This window comes from Engystomops pustulosus, chromosome 3 (genome assembly GCF_040894005.1).
Source record: "Engystomops pustulosus chromosome 3, aEngPut4.maternal, whole genome shotgun sequence".
Lineage (NCBI taxonomy): Eukaryota > Metazoa > Chordata > Amphibia > Anura > Leptodactylidae > Engystomops > Engystomops pustulosus.
Genome location: NC_092413.1, coordinates 71,186,066 through 71,203,170, shown reverse-complemented (window position 1 = coordinate 71,203,170; position 17,105 = coordinate 71,186,066). Strand labels below are relative to the sequence as shown.

Here is a 17,105-nt window from a genome sequence, read left to right as displayed (position 1 = left end):
AACTCTTCTGCATACAACCCCTAACATCCTCAGCCAAACCGCACCTCCCCTTGTTGCCTCTGCTGGCTATAGTACAGTTCCCAGTTCCCTGACTGGTTCCATGAGCACTTCGGAGACCGTGGATCAGGAGTATTGGCAGGGTACAGGATAAATATAAGCCGCAATCTCCGCCAGCTCCATAGAGATGAATGGAGCAGAATGGTCATGCATGGCTGTCTGCTCCTTTACTCTAGGGCAGTGATGGCAAACCTTTTAGAGACCGAGAGCCCAAAATACAACAAAGATCCGCTTATTTATCGCAAAGTGCCATCACAGAAATTTAATTTGTGGTTTATACTCCCTTCTCTGTCACAGTTTTCATTGATACCAGCACCCTGAGGACACCAATAAAGCAGAAAATAGTCCCAGGTAGAGCTATCACTTTAAAATACCTCTGCACAGCAAGTCCTGGGCTGTCTGGGACTGCAGGAAGATACCTGGAGTCCTCTCTGGTGATGGCCTGAGTGCCCACAGAAAGAGCTCCAAGTGCCACCTCAGGCACCAGTGCCATAGGTTAGCCATCACTGCTCTAGGGGAACAACAATGAGTTTGATGGACCCCAAAGGACCCCTCCTTCTTGTGATCTGTGGGGACTCATCACTGAGACCCCACTGATTAACAACTTAGGCCCTACCCTGTGGATAGGGCCTAACTTGTTTGGTGGTAAAGTTCCTTTAAATTCTTGCCTTTACTTATCAGACTGCTGTATACAAACTTAAGAAGGCTTTCAGAAACACTGCAGGAGAAGAAAAGAGCACAAAATTAAAACAGAGAAGCTTTTTTCCTTAAAGTATTTATCAAAGTTTATCACCATTATTTTAGTAAAAAGTCAGTCATTTATTTATAATGAAGGGTCTCTTGAAAACCTTTCCAAATAAGTCCTATATATACAGTCTTTGTAGTTTGCAATTTCTTTTTGCATTGCACGGTCTGACCTTGGAATTAATTTGCTAGAAGGTTTCCTTCTGGGGTTACAGTCAGGGGCATAACTTGAGGGGTTACAGAGGGTGGGGTCGCAAACTAGGCCCAAAAGGCTTTGGGGGTCCACAAGGTGACACTTTCCCATATGAGAAGACCAGCACTATAAATAATACATCATGGTCGGGGGCCTTGCACAGACTTTGCACTGGGGTCCATTATCTTCAAGTTACACCACTGACTACAGTCATCTATTTTGCCAAAAGGAAAGCAGGAGAAAGTACATTTGAAGTAAAGTTTGGGGGACAGTATAGTGACACAAGTATGTCACTTAGGAATGTATTTGCAATACGGTTTACTATTCTCTAGATTTATACCTCTTAGACAAACTAAGACGCCTGGACACTTGCTAGAGGTCTGTTTCTTGCATATTTATCTAGACAAGTGTAATTTGTTGTCTTACAAAATGTCTTGATGTATTTTATACCATATGCTCATAAACACCTTATTCTCTACATACCCTTATTAACAAGTAAATATCCAATACCTGAATACCTGCATTGGGAATTCTTGTGCTATTTCTGGCATCAGAAAATGTCAGACGGGATGTTAATGAGCCAAGACAATCCAATGTTCAGATCTCTGCTGTTAATAAAGTGAGAAAAGCAAATAAAAAACGGAACTGACTACATCAGGTCTTATCACAATATAAGACATATTCTTTTCTAGGAAATGTTTATCAAAAGTGGAGCTTTTTACTACACTTTCAGCAATGAACAGCGTAGTATAATTTAGAGAAAAATAACAGATTATTTCTTATTCATGTCAAGTACGTGCAAGACTATACTTTCACATATTGCAGTGAAACAAAATAAAAATTGCATCTGGTTTGTCAGGCGTTGAAGCCTCAGTGTGCGCCTAAATTGTAGAATTAAACATGATAAATAATCCTGCTCATGGCTTACACAAAATCTCTAAGCTCCTAGAGGATGGGGGGCTGTTTCTGTGTGTTTGTGAGTAAAGTGATGTCACCCTGCAAGTGAGCAAAGCACTTGATGGGTTTTTTACAGAAAGACCAATAGGAAAGCATCCACCAGGTTGGAGGTTGGACTGGCTTGTAAATGGAGTGGAGTAACAGCCACAATACTACACTGTTGAACAAGATTTTCATTGGATAGGTTAATAAAGAAACCATTTTAGATGACGAAACTAGGACTTTCATTTTATGAGCTTCTCCAAATCCCTTGCCAGTCTGACAGAGCATCAATCTACTTAAAGCAGCCTGGCAGGCTATGGAAATAGGTCTGGATGGAATCTGCTGAGATGAAAATCTGCTGAAATTGATGACAATGATTATAGTTACAGATCATACAGTGCCTTATACATACAGCTTACATTGATAGAACATACTAGCTGAATGGGCTTTCTATGTCATTATACACAGATCCTCTGGGATGAATCCATTCTGTGGACACTGATGTGGAATACCTTCTTGCAGTAAATACATTTACAGAGACAATGATGCTGCTGATATTTTTCAGCTGTACATCCAGTAATTCCCTTTACACGAATATTCTCAGCAGATGGCCCTGCAATTCACATCTTGCCCAGATAAACCCTGCTAGTTGTAATGAACAGCCGACAAATCCGTATTTGCTGCTTATTATATGTAGCAAGCCTTGCACTTCTTTGCTATCAGCGATTCATTCTTGCTCCCCCTCCTCCTCTTTATTTTTCTTGCCCCTACAAGATCCTCCTCCCATCTCTCCTCCTTTCCTTTCCTCATCAGTCCTGCCAGCCAAATCACAACAGCTGTAGTCCTCATTGCCCGGCTGGATGGCTTTCTGAGATCAGGACTGGACCAGAGCTCCGGTTTAGCCAAGGTCAGTGGAAGCTGCGCTGTCCCTGCAATGTGGTGCTGAAACCGCGTCCATACTGTCTGCCTTGTGTACACAGCGGCCGAGGAGGCGTGTAGAGAAGAACAAGGGAGTCACTGCACATCTACCTGCTCTCCAGCCACTGCCTGCATTGTCTATGCCACTCACTACATGCCAGCTGCACATGCTTCTCCTCCATCTTCCATCCATACAGAGATCTGCCATTTAGTGCCAGTCATTCACCTAATCCTGACAGCTCTCTGCTACAGCCTCCCATGACACATCAGTGAGAGGGAAGACAAGACCACGGCAATGGAGGAAGAACTAAAATGTCCAGTTTGTGGGTCTTTCTTTCGTGAGCCTCTGATCCTGCCCTGCTCACACAACATCTGCCTACCCTGTGCCCGCACCATCGTGGTGCAGACCCCAGAAAGCGAGCATCTACCTCATGCCGCCCGCCCCATGTTGGTGATGGGGGCAGAGTATGACTACCCCGACCACCTAGATAAGATGAGCCTGCACAGCGAGACAGACAGCGGCTATGGCTCCTACACTCCGAGCCTCAAGTCCCCGAATGGAGTAAGGGTCCTGCCTCCAGCTCCAGCCCCTGCCCTAGGCGCAGCGTGTGGGGCATCTTCCCGAGGTCTGCATGGCAGCATCTGCAGCTCTTCCTCCATCACTTGCCCTCAGTGCCATCGCAGCGCATCCCTGGATGAGAGGGGGCTGCGGGGCTTCCAGCGCAACCGCCTGCTGGAGACCATCGTGCAGAGATACCAGCAGGAGCGGGGCACAGCGCAAGATGCCCAGGACAGCGGGGCAGCAGAGGCATCCGGGGGGTTCGCCTCCAATGCCAGGTGCCAGCTGTGTGATACAAACCCATCCGAGGCCGCGGTGATGTGCGAGCAGTGCGATGTCCTCTATTGCTCTTCTTGTCAGAAGAAATGTCACCCTACCAGGGGGCCCTTTGCCAAGCACAGGCTAATCCCTCCGTCCCAGCTAGCTCCATCCACCAGTGCCAGCCAGAAGCCAGCCGCTGCCTCTGTGCCAGGCCCGCCCAGCACAACGCGCAAGTTCCCCACCTGTGCCGATCATGAGCTGGAGAACTACAGCATGTACTGCCTGAACTGCCGCACCCCGGTGTGCTACCAGTGCCTGCAGGAGGGCAAGCATGCCAAGCACGACGTCAAGGCACTGGGCATCATGTGGAAGCAGCACAAGGTGAGATGCCTCTAATATGATGTATTGTATAGCTCTGAGTTATACTGTGAATACTTTTGATAACAGCAAGTACCTTCAATCTAAAGCTTATATTTTAATGTTCCATCATGGTTAAAGCAATATTTGGGAAATAGCTAAGAGCTAAGGACCTAGACCAGTATAGAGATGGGGGAACAGACAGCTACCTGACCAGGTGATGCCAGGGCCTAGACCAGTATATAGATGGAGGGACAGACAGCTACCTGACCAGGTGATGCCAAGCCATAGACCAGTATAGAGATGGGGGACAGACAGCTACCTGACCAGGTGATGCCAAGCCATAGAACAGTATAGAGATGGAGGGAGAGCCACCTACCTGACCAGGTGATGCCAAGCCATAGACCAATATAGAGATGGGGGGAGAGCCAGCTACCTGACCAGGTGATGCCACAGCCTAGACCAGTACAGAGGTGGGGATCAGACAACCACTTGACCAGGTGATGCCAGGGCCTAGACCAGTACAGAGATGGAGGGACAGACAGCTACCTGACCAGGTGATGCCAGGGCTTAGACCAGTACAGAGATGGGGGACAGACAGCGACCTGGCCAGGTGATGCCAGGGCCTAGACTAGTATAGAGATGGGGGGAGAGACAGCTACCTGACCAGGTGATTCCAGGGCCTAGACCAGTACAGAGATGGGGGGACAGACAGCTACCTGACCAGGTGATGCCAGGGCCTAGACCAGTATAGAGATGGGGGGAGAGACAGCTACCTGACCAGGTGATGTCAAGCCATAGACCAGTATAGAAATGGGGGACAGACAGCTACCTGATCAGGTGATGCCAGGGCCTAGACTAGTATAGAGATGGGGGAGAGACAGCTACCTGACCAGGTGATGCCACGGCCCAGGCCAGTACAGAGATGGGGGGGCAGACAGCTACCTGACCAGGTGATGCCAGGGCCTAGACCAATACAGAGATGGAGGGACAGACAGACCAGGTGATGCCAGGGCCTAGACCACTACAGAGATGGAGGGGGCAGGAGGGGGGGAGCAGATAGCTAAGTGATCAGGTGATGCCAGGGACTAGACCAGCGTAGAGATGGATATGGCAAATGGCTAAGTGACCAGGTGATGCCAGGGCTTAGATTAGTTTAGACATGGAGGAGGCAGATAGAAAATTGACAAGGTGATGCCAGGTCTTAGACTAATATAGCGATGGAGGGCAGATAGATAAGTGACCAGGTGATGCCAAGGCTTAGACAAATATAGAGATGGATGGGGCAGATAGCTTAATGACCAGGTGATACCAGGGTCTAGATCAGTATACCTTAGTTTCTTCTAAAATGTATTCTAGTATGCATGTGTTGTTAAAATATCTATGCTGGTAATGAGAATGCAGGAAATCCATTGATTTATGGAGCCCTCTGTTTAATTGTAAAGTAAACAGAAAATATGTCCATTGTTTGTTCATTACGTGTACATGCAGAAAGAGATGGCTAAATTGTCTGATGTTTTAATATAAAAGTAACTTATCATGAGAACTTAGCCTTACTTAACATCTTAACATATTATAATATATGTTTGGAGTTTGCACATTTAGTCGCTTTTTTGTACACATATTGCATAAGATATCACCGATGGCATAACCTACTAGACAATCAGCTATACATCAGTGGTCTTAATGCATGTTTATAGGGAGGTGAGGTTAGTGGGTGAGTCCAAAAACCCCCATTTAACAATCGTGTCAAACTATTCAATGTTCTAAAAAAATAAATATTAAAAAACTTACAATACAAATTGAAAACTAGTAGCTGTAGCCAGTCGGACTCGGCACATAGATCCAGTATCCCTGTATCTGTTACAGACTTTGGTGCACATAATTGTTGTTGTGTAACGAGTCAGTGATATAACACTGCAAATTACCTGGGAAATACATAGCAACTATGTCTTAGAGATATTGAAGATATAGTACATCTGTACTAAAAACTAAAGCCAGGAACCAGTGTTGATATGGCTCTGAGTGGCACCCAATCTTTAGCCTATTCTGTTGATCTAGTGTTTGGTTTTATCCATAAACAGCACTGAAACAGCCTTTAAAGAGGACCTGTCATCTGTAAAAACAGCACAAGAAGCTGCTTACTTACATACAAATTCAACTTATGAACAAACCTAACAGACCTATCCTGTACGAAAACGGGGACAGCCTGTATGTATAAATATAGTTCTGCAAGTTACAAATGTAATCTTTTGTAAATGTTGCATCATGATAATTAACATGTTTATACACTGAAACTGTGCAAAGGATAGAGATTACTATTGGATACAGAATTTTGTTTTGTATTTCTTTGTATATCTAAGAGGGCGACCTATGGATAATCATCTTGTAGTAGATCACATAGAGCAGTGACGGCAAACCTTTTAGACACAGAGTGCCCAAACTACAACCAAAACCCACATATTTTTCTCAAAGTCCCAAAGCCACAATTTAAGCAGGAACTTATTACTCCCTGCTCTGTCACAGGTTTAAATTGTATAGGCATCTGAGGACACCAATAGAGTAGAAAGAATGAGAAGAAGTTTGGATTATCATTGTAGCTTCCTTCTAGGGTCCTGGGCTGCCTGTGATTGCAAGAGGCCTTGAGTCCTGTCTGGCAAACCTGTCCTGGGGTCACAGCAAGGATGCCCATATAGAGGGCTCTGAGTGCCACCACTGGCACCAGTGCCATAGGTTCGCCACCACTGACATAGGGGATCCATGTGCTCAAAAATATAAAGAAAAAACAAGCACCAAGGAGTTATTGGAATTAAAGAAATCCTTGAATGTGGCATAGGTATGATATTATATAAGTAATTACATAAATAGAGCCATAGGATAAGCTTATAGGGGAAACCGCACATTTGAAATGGGTCTCTTCAGATACAGTTATGCATGGAGTTATACAGGTTACTTAAGGGAAATCTACCATCAAAATCAAGAATCTTAAACCAAGAACACTTATTCATATATCCTGGCACCGTGACCGTAATCATATTATAAGAAATATCACATTTAAAATTAACTTTTTAATTATGCTAATGAATATGAAGGGGCTCTAGTGGTAGTTTCCAGAGGCCCATAGTGCTGTAGCTTCATAGGCTGTTACAATAAGCAGAGTAGGGTTTCCTCTCTCCCTACAATTCCTTCTGCTTCTAAGGAGAGCAGGGGCTTGGGTAAAACATGTTCTGCTCATTGGTAACTTCCCCAGAACCCTCATTGTGGATAACAAATATAAGAAGATTACAACAGTCTCGGTGCCTGGTTCTATGAGTAAATGTCCCTGGATTATCATGCTTCATTTTGATGGTAGATTTTCTATATCCTGCTTATCCACAGACATTGGCGATAGGCCTGTAGATTCAATAAACTCTGTGTAGGCTAGCAATGTTAACAAAAAAAGCAGGATTTCAGCAAACACCACAAAATCTTTTTATTTACACCCAAACATCATTGAATCACAAACAAAAACTGGATTTTCTGATCTAAATTGTGGACAAGAAAACTACAAGAGTTGCTTGTGCTTGTCGTTGGATAAAACAATTCTATCTACTGGTGGTTTGTCTGGGCTGATATGAGCCTTCCTAACCTCTGTGCATGCCATCACATATCCACTGGTCTGCGTGCATGCCCTCCCGTACCCACTTCTCTGTGTGCATGACCTCACATATCCACAAACTGCTATGAAAACACAGACAAAACATACACTTTAAAAGCAATTAAGAGAAAGGAAAAGTAAATCATCTAGGAAAGTCAGCAAAAGGGAACCAAAAAACAAATCCATGTGGGTTCCCCCAGTCAATACTCCACAATGCAAATTATGTAACATATGGTAGTAATGGTTTGCTCTAAACAAAGATAAACAGAGATTCGCCCATTAAAGGTAAGTATACATACGACAATGTAAAAATACCAACTGCACTTTCTAGACCAATGAACGGAATGATCAGATAATGGCAATACAAAATATCCAAATATTATACATAAATAGTATCCATAATGCCATGATTGGAAATCAAAATATAAATAAATAATTCTAGATATGGTGCTGTAATTGAAAAAAAAAAACCTGGGTAAGAGGGGAGACACCGTGGGATGGAGGGGGAGTTTCAGGAAACCTTTCACCTCCAAGTGGTCTCTGTTCTCTCTATACCCTTACCCATGTCCACTTCTCCCGACATTGTCAAAAGAATATTTTTAAACTGGACAGCATGTCTGGACTGGCCTCCCACAGTCCCCAGACTGCAAACCAAAAACTTTTGGAAGAAAAAACTTTACCCAAGTGAGTCAACCAATATGCAGAAACTTTGTGATTGGTTGCCATGGGCAACTCGAAATATTATGACTTTCGGATACTTAATAAATCTGCCCCATTATCTGCTCATGAAAAACGCATTGTGGAAGGCCAAAGGTAGATCTACAAAATACTAATATGATAATAAAAATTAAAATCTAGATTCTGCAACCCCTTCTAAACTTTTTCATACTCCTGTTCGGGTGTGGAGTTTATGGGTTCTAAAGTTGCAACCTTTACAGAGATTTGCGCCAAAAATGTAAACGTTTTGATACGTCCAAACCTGGATTCTAAAGATATATCTGGTGCAACCCTAAAAAAACTATGTTGCAATGAAACCCCACTGAGATGTATTGTTCAGAGATATCCTCACAAAACTTTACCCATCCTGAAAAATGCACCTCAATGTTGCCCACGCCATAAAAGCAGTCAAATAATTTTAAGGATTAAAATACAGGGGAATTTGTGAAATACATTTTTTGCCTTTTCTTTGCCTTGTACCATTAGACATATTTATAAGAGACCCTTATTCTCTCCCAGGATTCTAACATTCTCATCTTGCGAACATATTAATAACTACAGCATTCAGTGTCAATGGTTTGTAAGTTGTAAGTCAGATTAATGGACAATTGAAGAGGAAGCCATGTGACATTCTTCATTTCAAATTCGATGATCTCATTCATTGCACATCCTTTTAGCTTGGGAAAACCTGCAGACTGGTTGCAGAACTGTGTTCTGGCAAATCAATAAGCTATTAATGTCTTTCATTTAAAAAAAAAAAGCTTGTTGTGTAGCCTATAAAATTGATAAGAAAAGCTACTTAGTGAGCACTTAACAATACATTACTGCTATATCCACTGATTTATGAATGTTTGCACCTTAAAGGAAATCAATCAAAATCAAGCATGATAAACCAGGCACTTATCCTGCGGTAATCTGTGGTAATCTTCATATATTTGTTATCCATGGCCTTCTTCCTTCTAAAATTTACCTATAAATTATGCTAATAAGGGTTGAAGTGCAGAGGAAGCAGGGGGCAGGGTGAGACAGTGTAACAGCTTGTGAAGACAGAGCATGAAGATTACTCTATGAGTAAGTGTCACTGGTTTACCATGCTCAATATTGATCATATATTTAGCCTTCCGAGCAGTACTGGGGAAAGAAAACTTTTTGTTATTAGAGTTACAAATATCACAAAATAATGGACTTTCCTAGAAGTGACACTCCAACTGAGTTGTGCTTTTTTTGTTTTTGATGAATTTTGACACACCAAGCTCAAAAGGTTGGCCATCACTAATCTAGATTAGGACCATAAGAGACAAAAAAGTTGACTAACAATCTGGAGACATCTAACAAATTTATGCCATTAGGAGAAAATTCCTCCATGAGACCTACAAAAGGCAATAAGTACCATGTATTAAAGTATTCATGCAAACATCTGGTTGTAAGCAGTGACATGTAAAGATGACATGGAAAATGACATAAAGATAGTGAAAGATAACGTGGTATGGCACAGACTGCATCTTCAGTCTTCACATTCATCCCTGCTGTTTAAAGGTAAATAAAAAGTTTTTCCCATGAATCTACTATCAGAATCAAGCATGATAAACTAGGTGCACTTACCCATAGATCCAGAAACTGTTACTGTGTTTATTTTCTTATATTTGTTATCCATGGCTTCCTTCCTTCTAAAACAATTGTAAAAGTTATGCTTATTAGGCTAATTAAAAAAAAACTGAAAATTGCAGTCTTGAAAACAGTCAGCATTTTCATTTTTAGGATATCACCACTATTGCACATATAGAGAAGGAAAGGAAAGAACTTGTTATAAGTAGTGTACATACTGAGTATATATTCCGAATAATGAATACTATTTTGTGTTTTGACAGTAAGCATTCTGTTTTCTGTAGGAGGGACATGATTCCTGCCATTCTAATCCACCATTATTCAATCAATAGTCATGCGGATAATGCACCTGTGACCACAAAATATAGCATACTCTGTTCATATTATCTTCCCTGCTAAAGGTCACAGGCTCAGCTAAATAACAGTGTTTATGGGAGAACATGTACTAATTAGTGACACTTCTACTAGAAAACGTTCCCTTTCTCTTGCCACCACCTCCTCAAAATTCAAATAGTTTTGTGTGCTAAAAATTCGATTTCACATCTGTGTCCCAAAAAGTTTTTGTTTAACTGGTAACATAAAAGAACAATTTAAGACTGTTTCCTCATTGTTGTTACAACTTAATTTACAACTCATGTCGCTGAAAATATACCAATAACCTGTAACATTTATCAATCCGTGTCCGAGCCTTTTTTTTATATGGTATTGCATTTTTCCACACCAGGAGACATAATGTTTTACCTTTTCATTAATGAAGCTGTATAAGGGTTATGGGTTGTAGTGCTATATTGGGCTACAGACAGCATTATAAACTCAGATTTTTTCACCAATAGCCATCTCAAATCTTGTGACCCAAACATACCATCTGAAATTTTCATTCTTCTGACTGTAGCCATCAGACTGATGATTATTGCAGTTTATTTTCATAGTTTATACGGTTTATTCTTTTTCAAAGCACTATCATATGGGTTTCAGTTGTGTCTTACTTAGATCAGGGATTGCAAATCCCGTGGTTGCTTCTTATGGTGCCTAGTAAACTATATTAAGGTTTGGCCAGCTGTAGATACCCTGATGTACCTATGTATAAACTCAGACTTTTATGTTATTACCTACTCTTGGTTGACCTGTTACTTAACATTAATCACATGGTGCTGTGGTATTGGATACCATGGAGAAGATTTATCAAGCTGTCTAAAAGTCAGAATATTCTTAGTTGCCCATGGCAACCAATTACAGCTCAGCTTTCATTTTACCAGTGCTCATGAATATTTTAAAGGGGAGGTGTGATTGGTTGCCATGGGCAACTAAGAATATTCTGACTTAGCTTGATAAATCTGCCCCATGTCTTTCCTTAGCATTATGCATTTTTGGTGATTGTGTGATCTACAAAATTTTGGTGCAAACATGTTGTGGTTGTACATGCTTTTAGAATCTATAAGATACTCATATTGTTAGTTGTTTATGTTTAGTGGCGTAATTTAAAGCAGTGGTTTCGCAGAAGCTGTACAAGGATTTAATGTTGAGTAAAGCAGTTGCATGTTATATCCCTACTTATGTTTCCCCCACTTATACAGTACTCTAATTTTTATGGTTATCCTTCAATGCAGTTGATACCCTTCATCTTTGTTACTCAATTATCCCAACAAAATGTTTTTTTATCATAGTATCATAGTATATAAGGCTGGAAAAAGACGCAAGTCCATCAAGTCCAACCTTTAACCGGTTAAGGACCGGGCCCTTTCCTGTTTTTTCATGTCCATTTTTCACTCCCCACCTTCAAAAATCTATAACTTTTTTATTTTTACACGTACAGAGCTGTGTGATGGCTTGTTTTCTGCATAACAAATTGCACTTCATAGTGATGGTATTAAATATTCCATGCCATGTACTCGGAAGTGGGAAAAAAATTCCAAATGCAGTGAAAATGGTGAAAAAACGCATTTGCGCCATTTTCTTGTGGGCTTGGATATTACGTCTTTCACTGAGTGCCCCAAGTGACATCTCTACTTTATTCCTTGGGTCGGTACGATTAAGGGGATACCAAATTTTATAGGTTTTATAATGTTTTCATACATTTACAAAAATTAAAACCTCCTGTACAAAAATAATTTTTTTGATTTTGCCAACTTCTGGCGCTAATAACTTTTTTATACTTTGGTCTATGGAGCTGTGGGTGATGTCATTTTTTTGCGAAATTTGATAATATTTTCAATGGTATCATTTTTAGGACTGTACAACCTTTTGATCACTTTTTATAGATTTTTTAATATTTTTCAAAATGGCAGAAAAGTGCCATTTTCGAATTTGGGCGCTATTTTCCGTTACGGGGTTAAACGCATTGAAAAAGCGTTATGATATTTTGATAGATCAGGCATTTTCGGACGCGTCGATACCTAATGTGTTTATGATTTTTACTGTTTATTTATATTTATGTCAGTTCTAGGGAAAGGGGGGTGATTTGAAATTTTAGGTTTTTTTTATTATAATTTTTTTTTTCCTTTTTTTTATTTTTACTATTTTTCAGACTCCTTAGGGTACTTTAACCCTAGGTTATCTGATTGATCCTATGATATACTGCCATACTACAGTATGGCAGTATATGGGGATTTTCCTCCTCATTCGTTACAATGTGCTATCAGCACATTGTAATGAAGGGGTTAAAACGAAATAGCCTCGGGTCTTCGGAAGGACCTGAGGCTACCATGGAGACGGATCTCCGCCCCCCGATGACGTCACGGGGAGCGGCGATCCCAGGTAAGATGGCGGCGCCCATGTGCCGCTATCTTTTTGAGGCTGCCGGCAGCTTTGCCGGCAGCCATCGCTGTGAGAACACCTGCGATCGGTGCTAGCAATATGCAGCAAAGACTTACCGGCTAAGGAGAGGGCTCAGCCCGTGAGCCCTCTCCATGCAGCGCGACCCGTGAATACACGGCGGGCGGTCGCGAATGGTTAAGAATTAAATAAATGTTTTATCCCCATAACCCGTAATATTTTTTCTCTCCAGAAAGGCATCCAGGCCTCTCTTGAACATGTACATAGAGTCGCCATAACAACCTCCTGCGGCAGAGAGTTCCATAGTCTCACTGCTCTTACAGTAAAGAACCTTTGTCTATGTTGATGGTAGAATCGCCTCTCCTCTAGGCGTAGAGGATGCCCCCTTGTCCTGGTCACAGGCCTAGGTATAAAAAGATCTTTGGAGAGATCCTTGTACTGTCCGTTCAGGTATTTGTACATTGTAATGAGGTCTCCCCTCAGTCGTCTTTTTTCTAAACTGAATAATCCCAAGTTATGTAACCTGTCCTTGTATTCTAATCCCCCCATTCCCCTAATAATCTTGGTTTCTCTCCTCTGCACCTGTTCCAGCTCTACTATATCCTTTTTATACACTGGTGCCCAAAACTGTATACAATATTCCATGTGTGGTCCAGGGATTTGTATAAGGGCAAAACTATGTCTTTATCATGAGAATCTATTCCTCTCTTGATACATCCCATAATTTTATTTGCTTTGCAAGCAGCCGCCGGGCTCGGTCACTAAAATTAAGTTTACCATCCACCAATACCCCCAAGTCCTTTTCAGCTCCAGTCTTACCAAGTAATTGACTGTTTAGAACATAATTATACTTTTTGTTTCCATGGCCCAAGTGCATAACTTTACATTTATCTACATTAAACCTCATCAACCATTTCTCTGCCCACTCCTCAAGCTTCCACAAATCCCTCTGTAATGCTAAACTATCGGCCTCAGTATTTATTACTTTACACAGCTTAGTATCATCTGCAAATATTGAAACTTGACTGTGTAAACCCACTACAAGGTCATTAATAAAAATATTAAAAAGAAGTGGCCCCAATACTGACCCCTGTGGGACTCCATTGGTAACGTCAACCCAATCTGAGAATGTGCCATTAATGACGACCCTCTGTTTTCTATCATTAAGCCAATTACTTACCCAAATACACAGATTTTCCTCCTATTCCCAGCAGTCTCATTTTATATACCAACCTTTTAGGCGGCACGGTGTCAAATGCCTTTGAAAAGTCCAGATATACAACATCCACAGCGTACCCCAGGTCCAGTCTTGAACTTACCTCCTCGTAGAAACCAATCAGATTAGTCTGACAGGACCGATCTCTCATAAACCCACGCTGAAGCTGGGTTATAAGGTTATGCACAGTGAGATACTCAAGGACAGCATCTCTAACAAACCCCTCAAATATTTTCCCCACCACAGAAGTTAGACTCACAGGTCTGTAGTACCACATTTGCTATGCGCCAGTCCTGTGGAACATAACCAGTCCTCAGTGAATCTTCAAATATTAAAAATAACGGTCGGTCTATCACGTTACATAGTTCATGCAGAACCCGGGGGTCTATGCCATCTGGCTTCGGTGATTTATCTATCTTAGTGATTGCGAGGCGGCGCCGTACCTCTTCCTGGGTTAAACTGTTGACATTCCAAAGAGAATTTACATTATTCCTCATTGTGTCTTCCACCAGGGGATTTTCCTGGGTAAAGAAAGTTGAGAAGGCGACATTCAGTAGATTGGCCCTTTCCTCATCTCCTTCCACCATGACCCCCATGTTATTCCTAAGGGGGCCCACACTCTCAGTTTTTAGTTTCTTATTTATTTATATACTTGAAAAATAATTTGGGATTATTTTTGCTCTTCCTGGCAATTTTTTTCTCAGTCTCTATTTTTGCAGCCTTTATCTGCTTTTTACAGGATTTATTTTTTTCTTTATAATCCTGTAATGCCTCTTCGCTACCTTCACGTTTTAGCACCTTAAACGCCTTATCTTTCTCGCTTATTGCTTTACTTACAAGACTAGTTAGCCACATTGTTTTTTTCTTGTTCCACTTATGGTTTTTCCCATAAGGTATGTGTTTTTCACAGGACTTTTTTAGAATGTATGAGAAAAAGTGTCCCATTTTTTTTTGGGGGGGGGGGGATTTTGTCTTTGAGAACATTGTCCCAGTGTATGCCTTTAAAGTCTTCCCTTAGTCCTGAAAATTTGCCCTCCTGAAGTTTAGAGTGTTTGTTGTCCCTTCCCTAATGCTCTTAGTAAAGCGTAATACAAAATCAATGATATTATGATCACTATTACACAGGTTCTCCCCAAACCTGTAGTTTTGATACCCTATCAGGTCTGTTGGTAAGGATAAGGTCCAGCAGTGCCCCCCTTCTTGTTGGCTCCAGGACTAGTTGCGACAGGTAATTATCTTTTGTTGTTGACAAGAACCTGCTACCTTTGAAGGACCTGCAGGTTTCTGCCCCCCAGTCAATATCTGGGTGATTGAAGTCCCCCGTTATAAGTACTTCACCGTGCTTTGAAGCCGCATCCATTTCACTTATCAGCATTTCCTCTGCTGCCTCCATTATATTTGGAGCCTTATAACAAACCCCTAGTAATATGTTATTATTCTTTTTCCCTCCCCTTATTTCCCCCCAAAGGGACTCCACATTTGCATTTGCGTCACCGATGTCATCTCGCAGGACAGGCGTGAGGCAAGAATTCACATATAAACAAACTCCTCCCCCTTTTTTATTTATACGATCCTTTCTAAAAAGAGTATAACCATCTATAGCAGTGATGGCGAACCTTTTGGAGACATAGTGCCGAAACTACAACCAATACCCATTTATACGTTGCAAAGTGCCAGCATGATAATATAAGTAGTAGCTTATTGATCCTTGCTGTATCACAGGTATCCAATGGTATTGGTGTCCTGAGTTCACCAATACAATAGAAAGATGATGTAGAAATTTGGATTGTAGATTCCCTGCAGGGTCCTCTGAAGAGAAAGATCAGGGGATCCAGAGCAGGAGCTCCAACGTTAATCCATCTCTATCCACACCTTCCCACTCCTCCTGTAGTCCTGGCAGCCAAGGATGTTCCTTTAAAATGGTGCTGAGCATGGCAAGTGGTCTTGGACCATAGGAGGAAGCTTTGAGTCCTGTCTGTTGGTGTGAAGGCCTGGGTGCCCACAAAAGGAGTTTTGAGTGCCACCTCTGGCACCCGTGCCATAGGTTCGCCACCACTGATCTATAGTATCAGCCCAGTCATAGCTACTGTCCAGCCATGTCTCGCTGATACCCACTATATCATATTTACGCTCCAGCATTAAGAGTTCCAGTTCCTCCATTTTGTTTGTGAGGCTTCTGGCATTTGTGTACATGCACTTTATATGGTTTTCCCTGTCCGTATTCCTTTTGTTCTCATTCCCAAATCTTATTCCAGCCCCCCTTCCTCCCCCATGGACTATGACTCTTCCCAGCTCTCTATCTACACTGTCTATTTGCCCTGCACAAGTGTAGTTGCCCTCCCTCCAGGTCTCTAGTTTAAACACTCCTCCAACCTTCTCGCCATTTTTCCCCAAAAACAGCTGCACCCTCCCCATTGAGGTGCAGCCCATCCCTACTGTAGAGCCTGTAGCCGACAGAAAAGTCAGCCCAGTTCTCCATGAACCCAAAGCCCTCCTTCGTACACCAACTTTTGAGCCACTTATTCACCTCCGTGATCCCCCGCTGCCTTTCTGGTGTGGCACGTGGTACAGGTAGTATTTCAGAGAAAACTACCTTTGAGGTCCTTGCCCTGAGCTTATGGCCTAAATCCCTGAAATAATTTTTTAGGACCTTCCACCTACCTCTTACTGTGTGATTAGTGCCAATGTGGACCATGACCGCTGGTTCCTCACCAGCCCCTCCTAGTAATCAACCTGATCCGCAACATGTCGAACCCGAGCACCCGGCAAACAACACACTGTTCGGTATGCACGGTCTTTGTGACAGATTGCCCTGTCTGTTCCCCTAATAATCGAATCTCCCACTACCAGCCCCTGTCTGACCTTGCCTGTGCTTCCATTACCCTTCTTACTGGAGCAGACAGTCCCCTGGTTGCCAGAGGCCACGTCTTGCTGCAGCATTACTACCCCAGAGCTGATATCCCCCTCATCCGCCAGCCTGGCAAACTTATTGGTGTGCACCAGTTCAGGACTAGACTCCCTACAACTCTTCCCTCTACCCCGCCTTCTACATGTTACCCAACTAGCTGCCCCCTCTCTCTGCACCTCCATACTTCCCTCCCCACACCCATCTTCCCTAGAGAGTTTGTGC

The 17,105-nt window shown here is 42.3% G+C and overlaps 1 protein-coding gene across 2 annotated transcripts in view; it reads left to right on the top strand.

Moving 5' to 3' along the window:
• Positions 1-2,725: 2,725 nt before the first annotated feature.
• TRIM67 (tripartite motif containing 67) overlaps positions 2,726-17,105 on the top strand; it is a 77,011-nt gene continuing 62,631 nt past the window's right edge. For both annotated transcript variants that reach the window (XM_072141024.1, XM_072141023.1), the window contains exon 1: positions 2,726-4,052. In XM_072141024.1, coding sequence (XP_071997125.1) covers positions 3,147-4,052 — 906 coding nt within the window. In that variant the 5' untranslated portion in view covers positions 2,726-3,146. The remainder of the gene's footprint in view (positions 4,053-17,105) is intronic.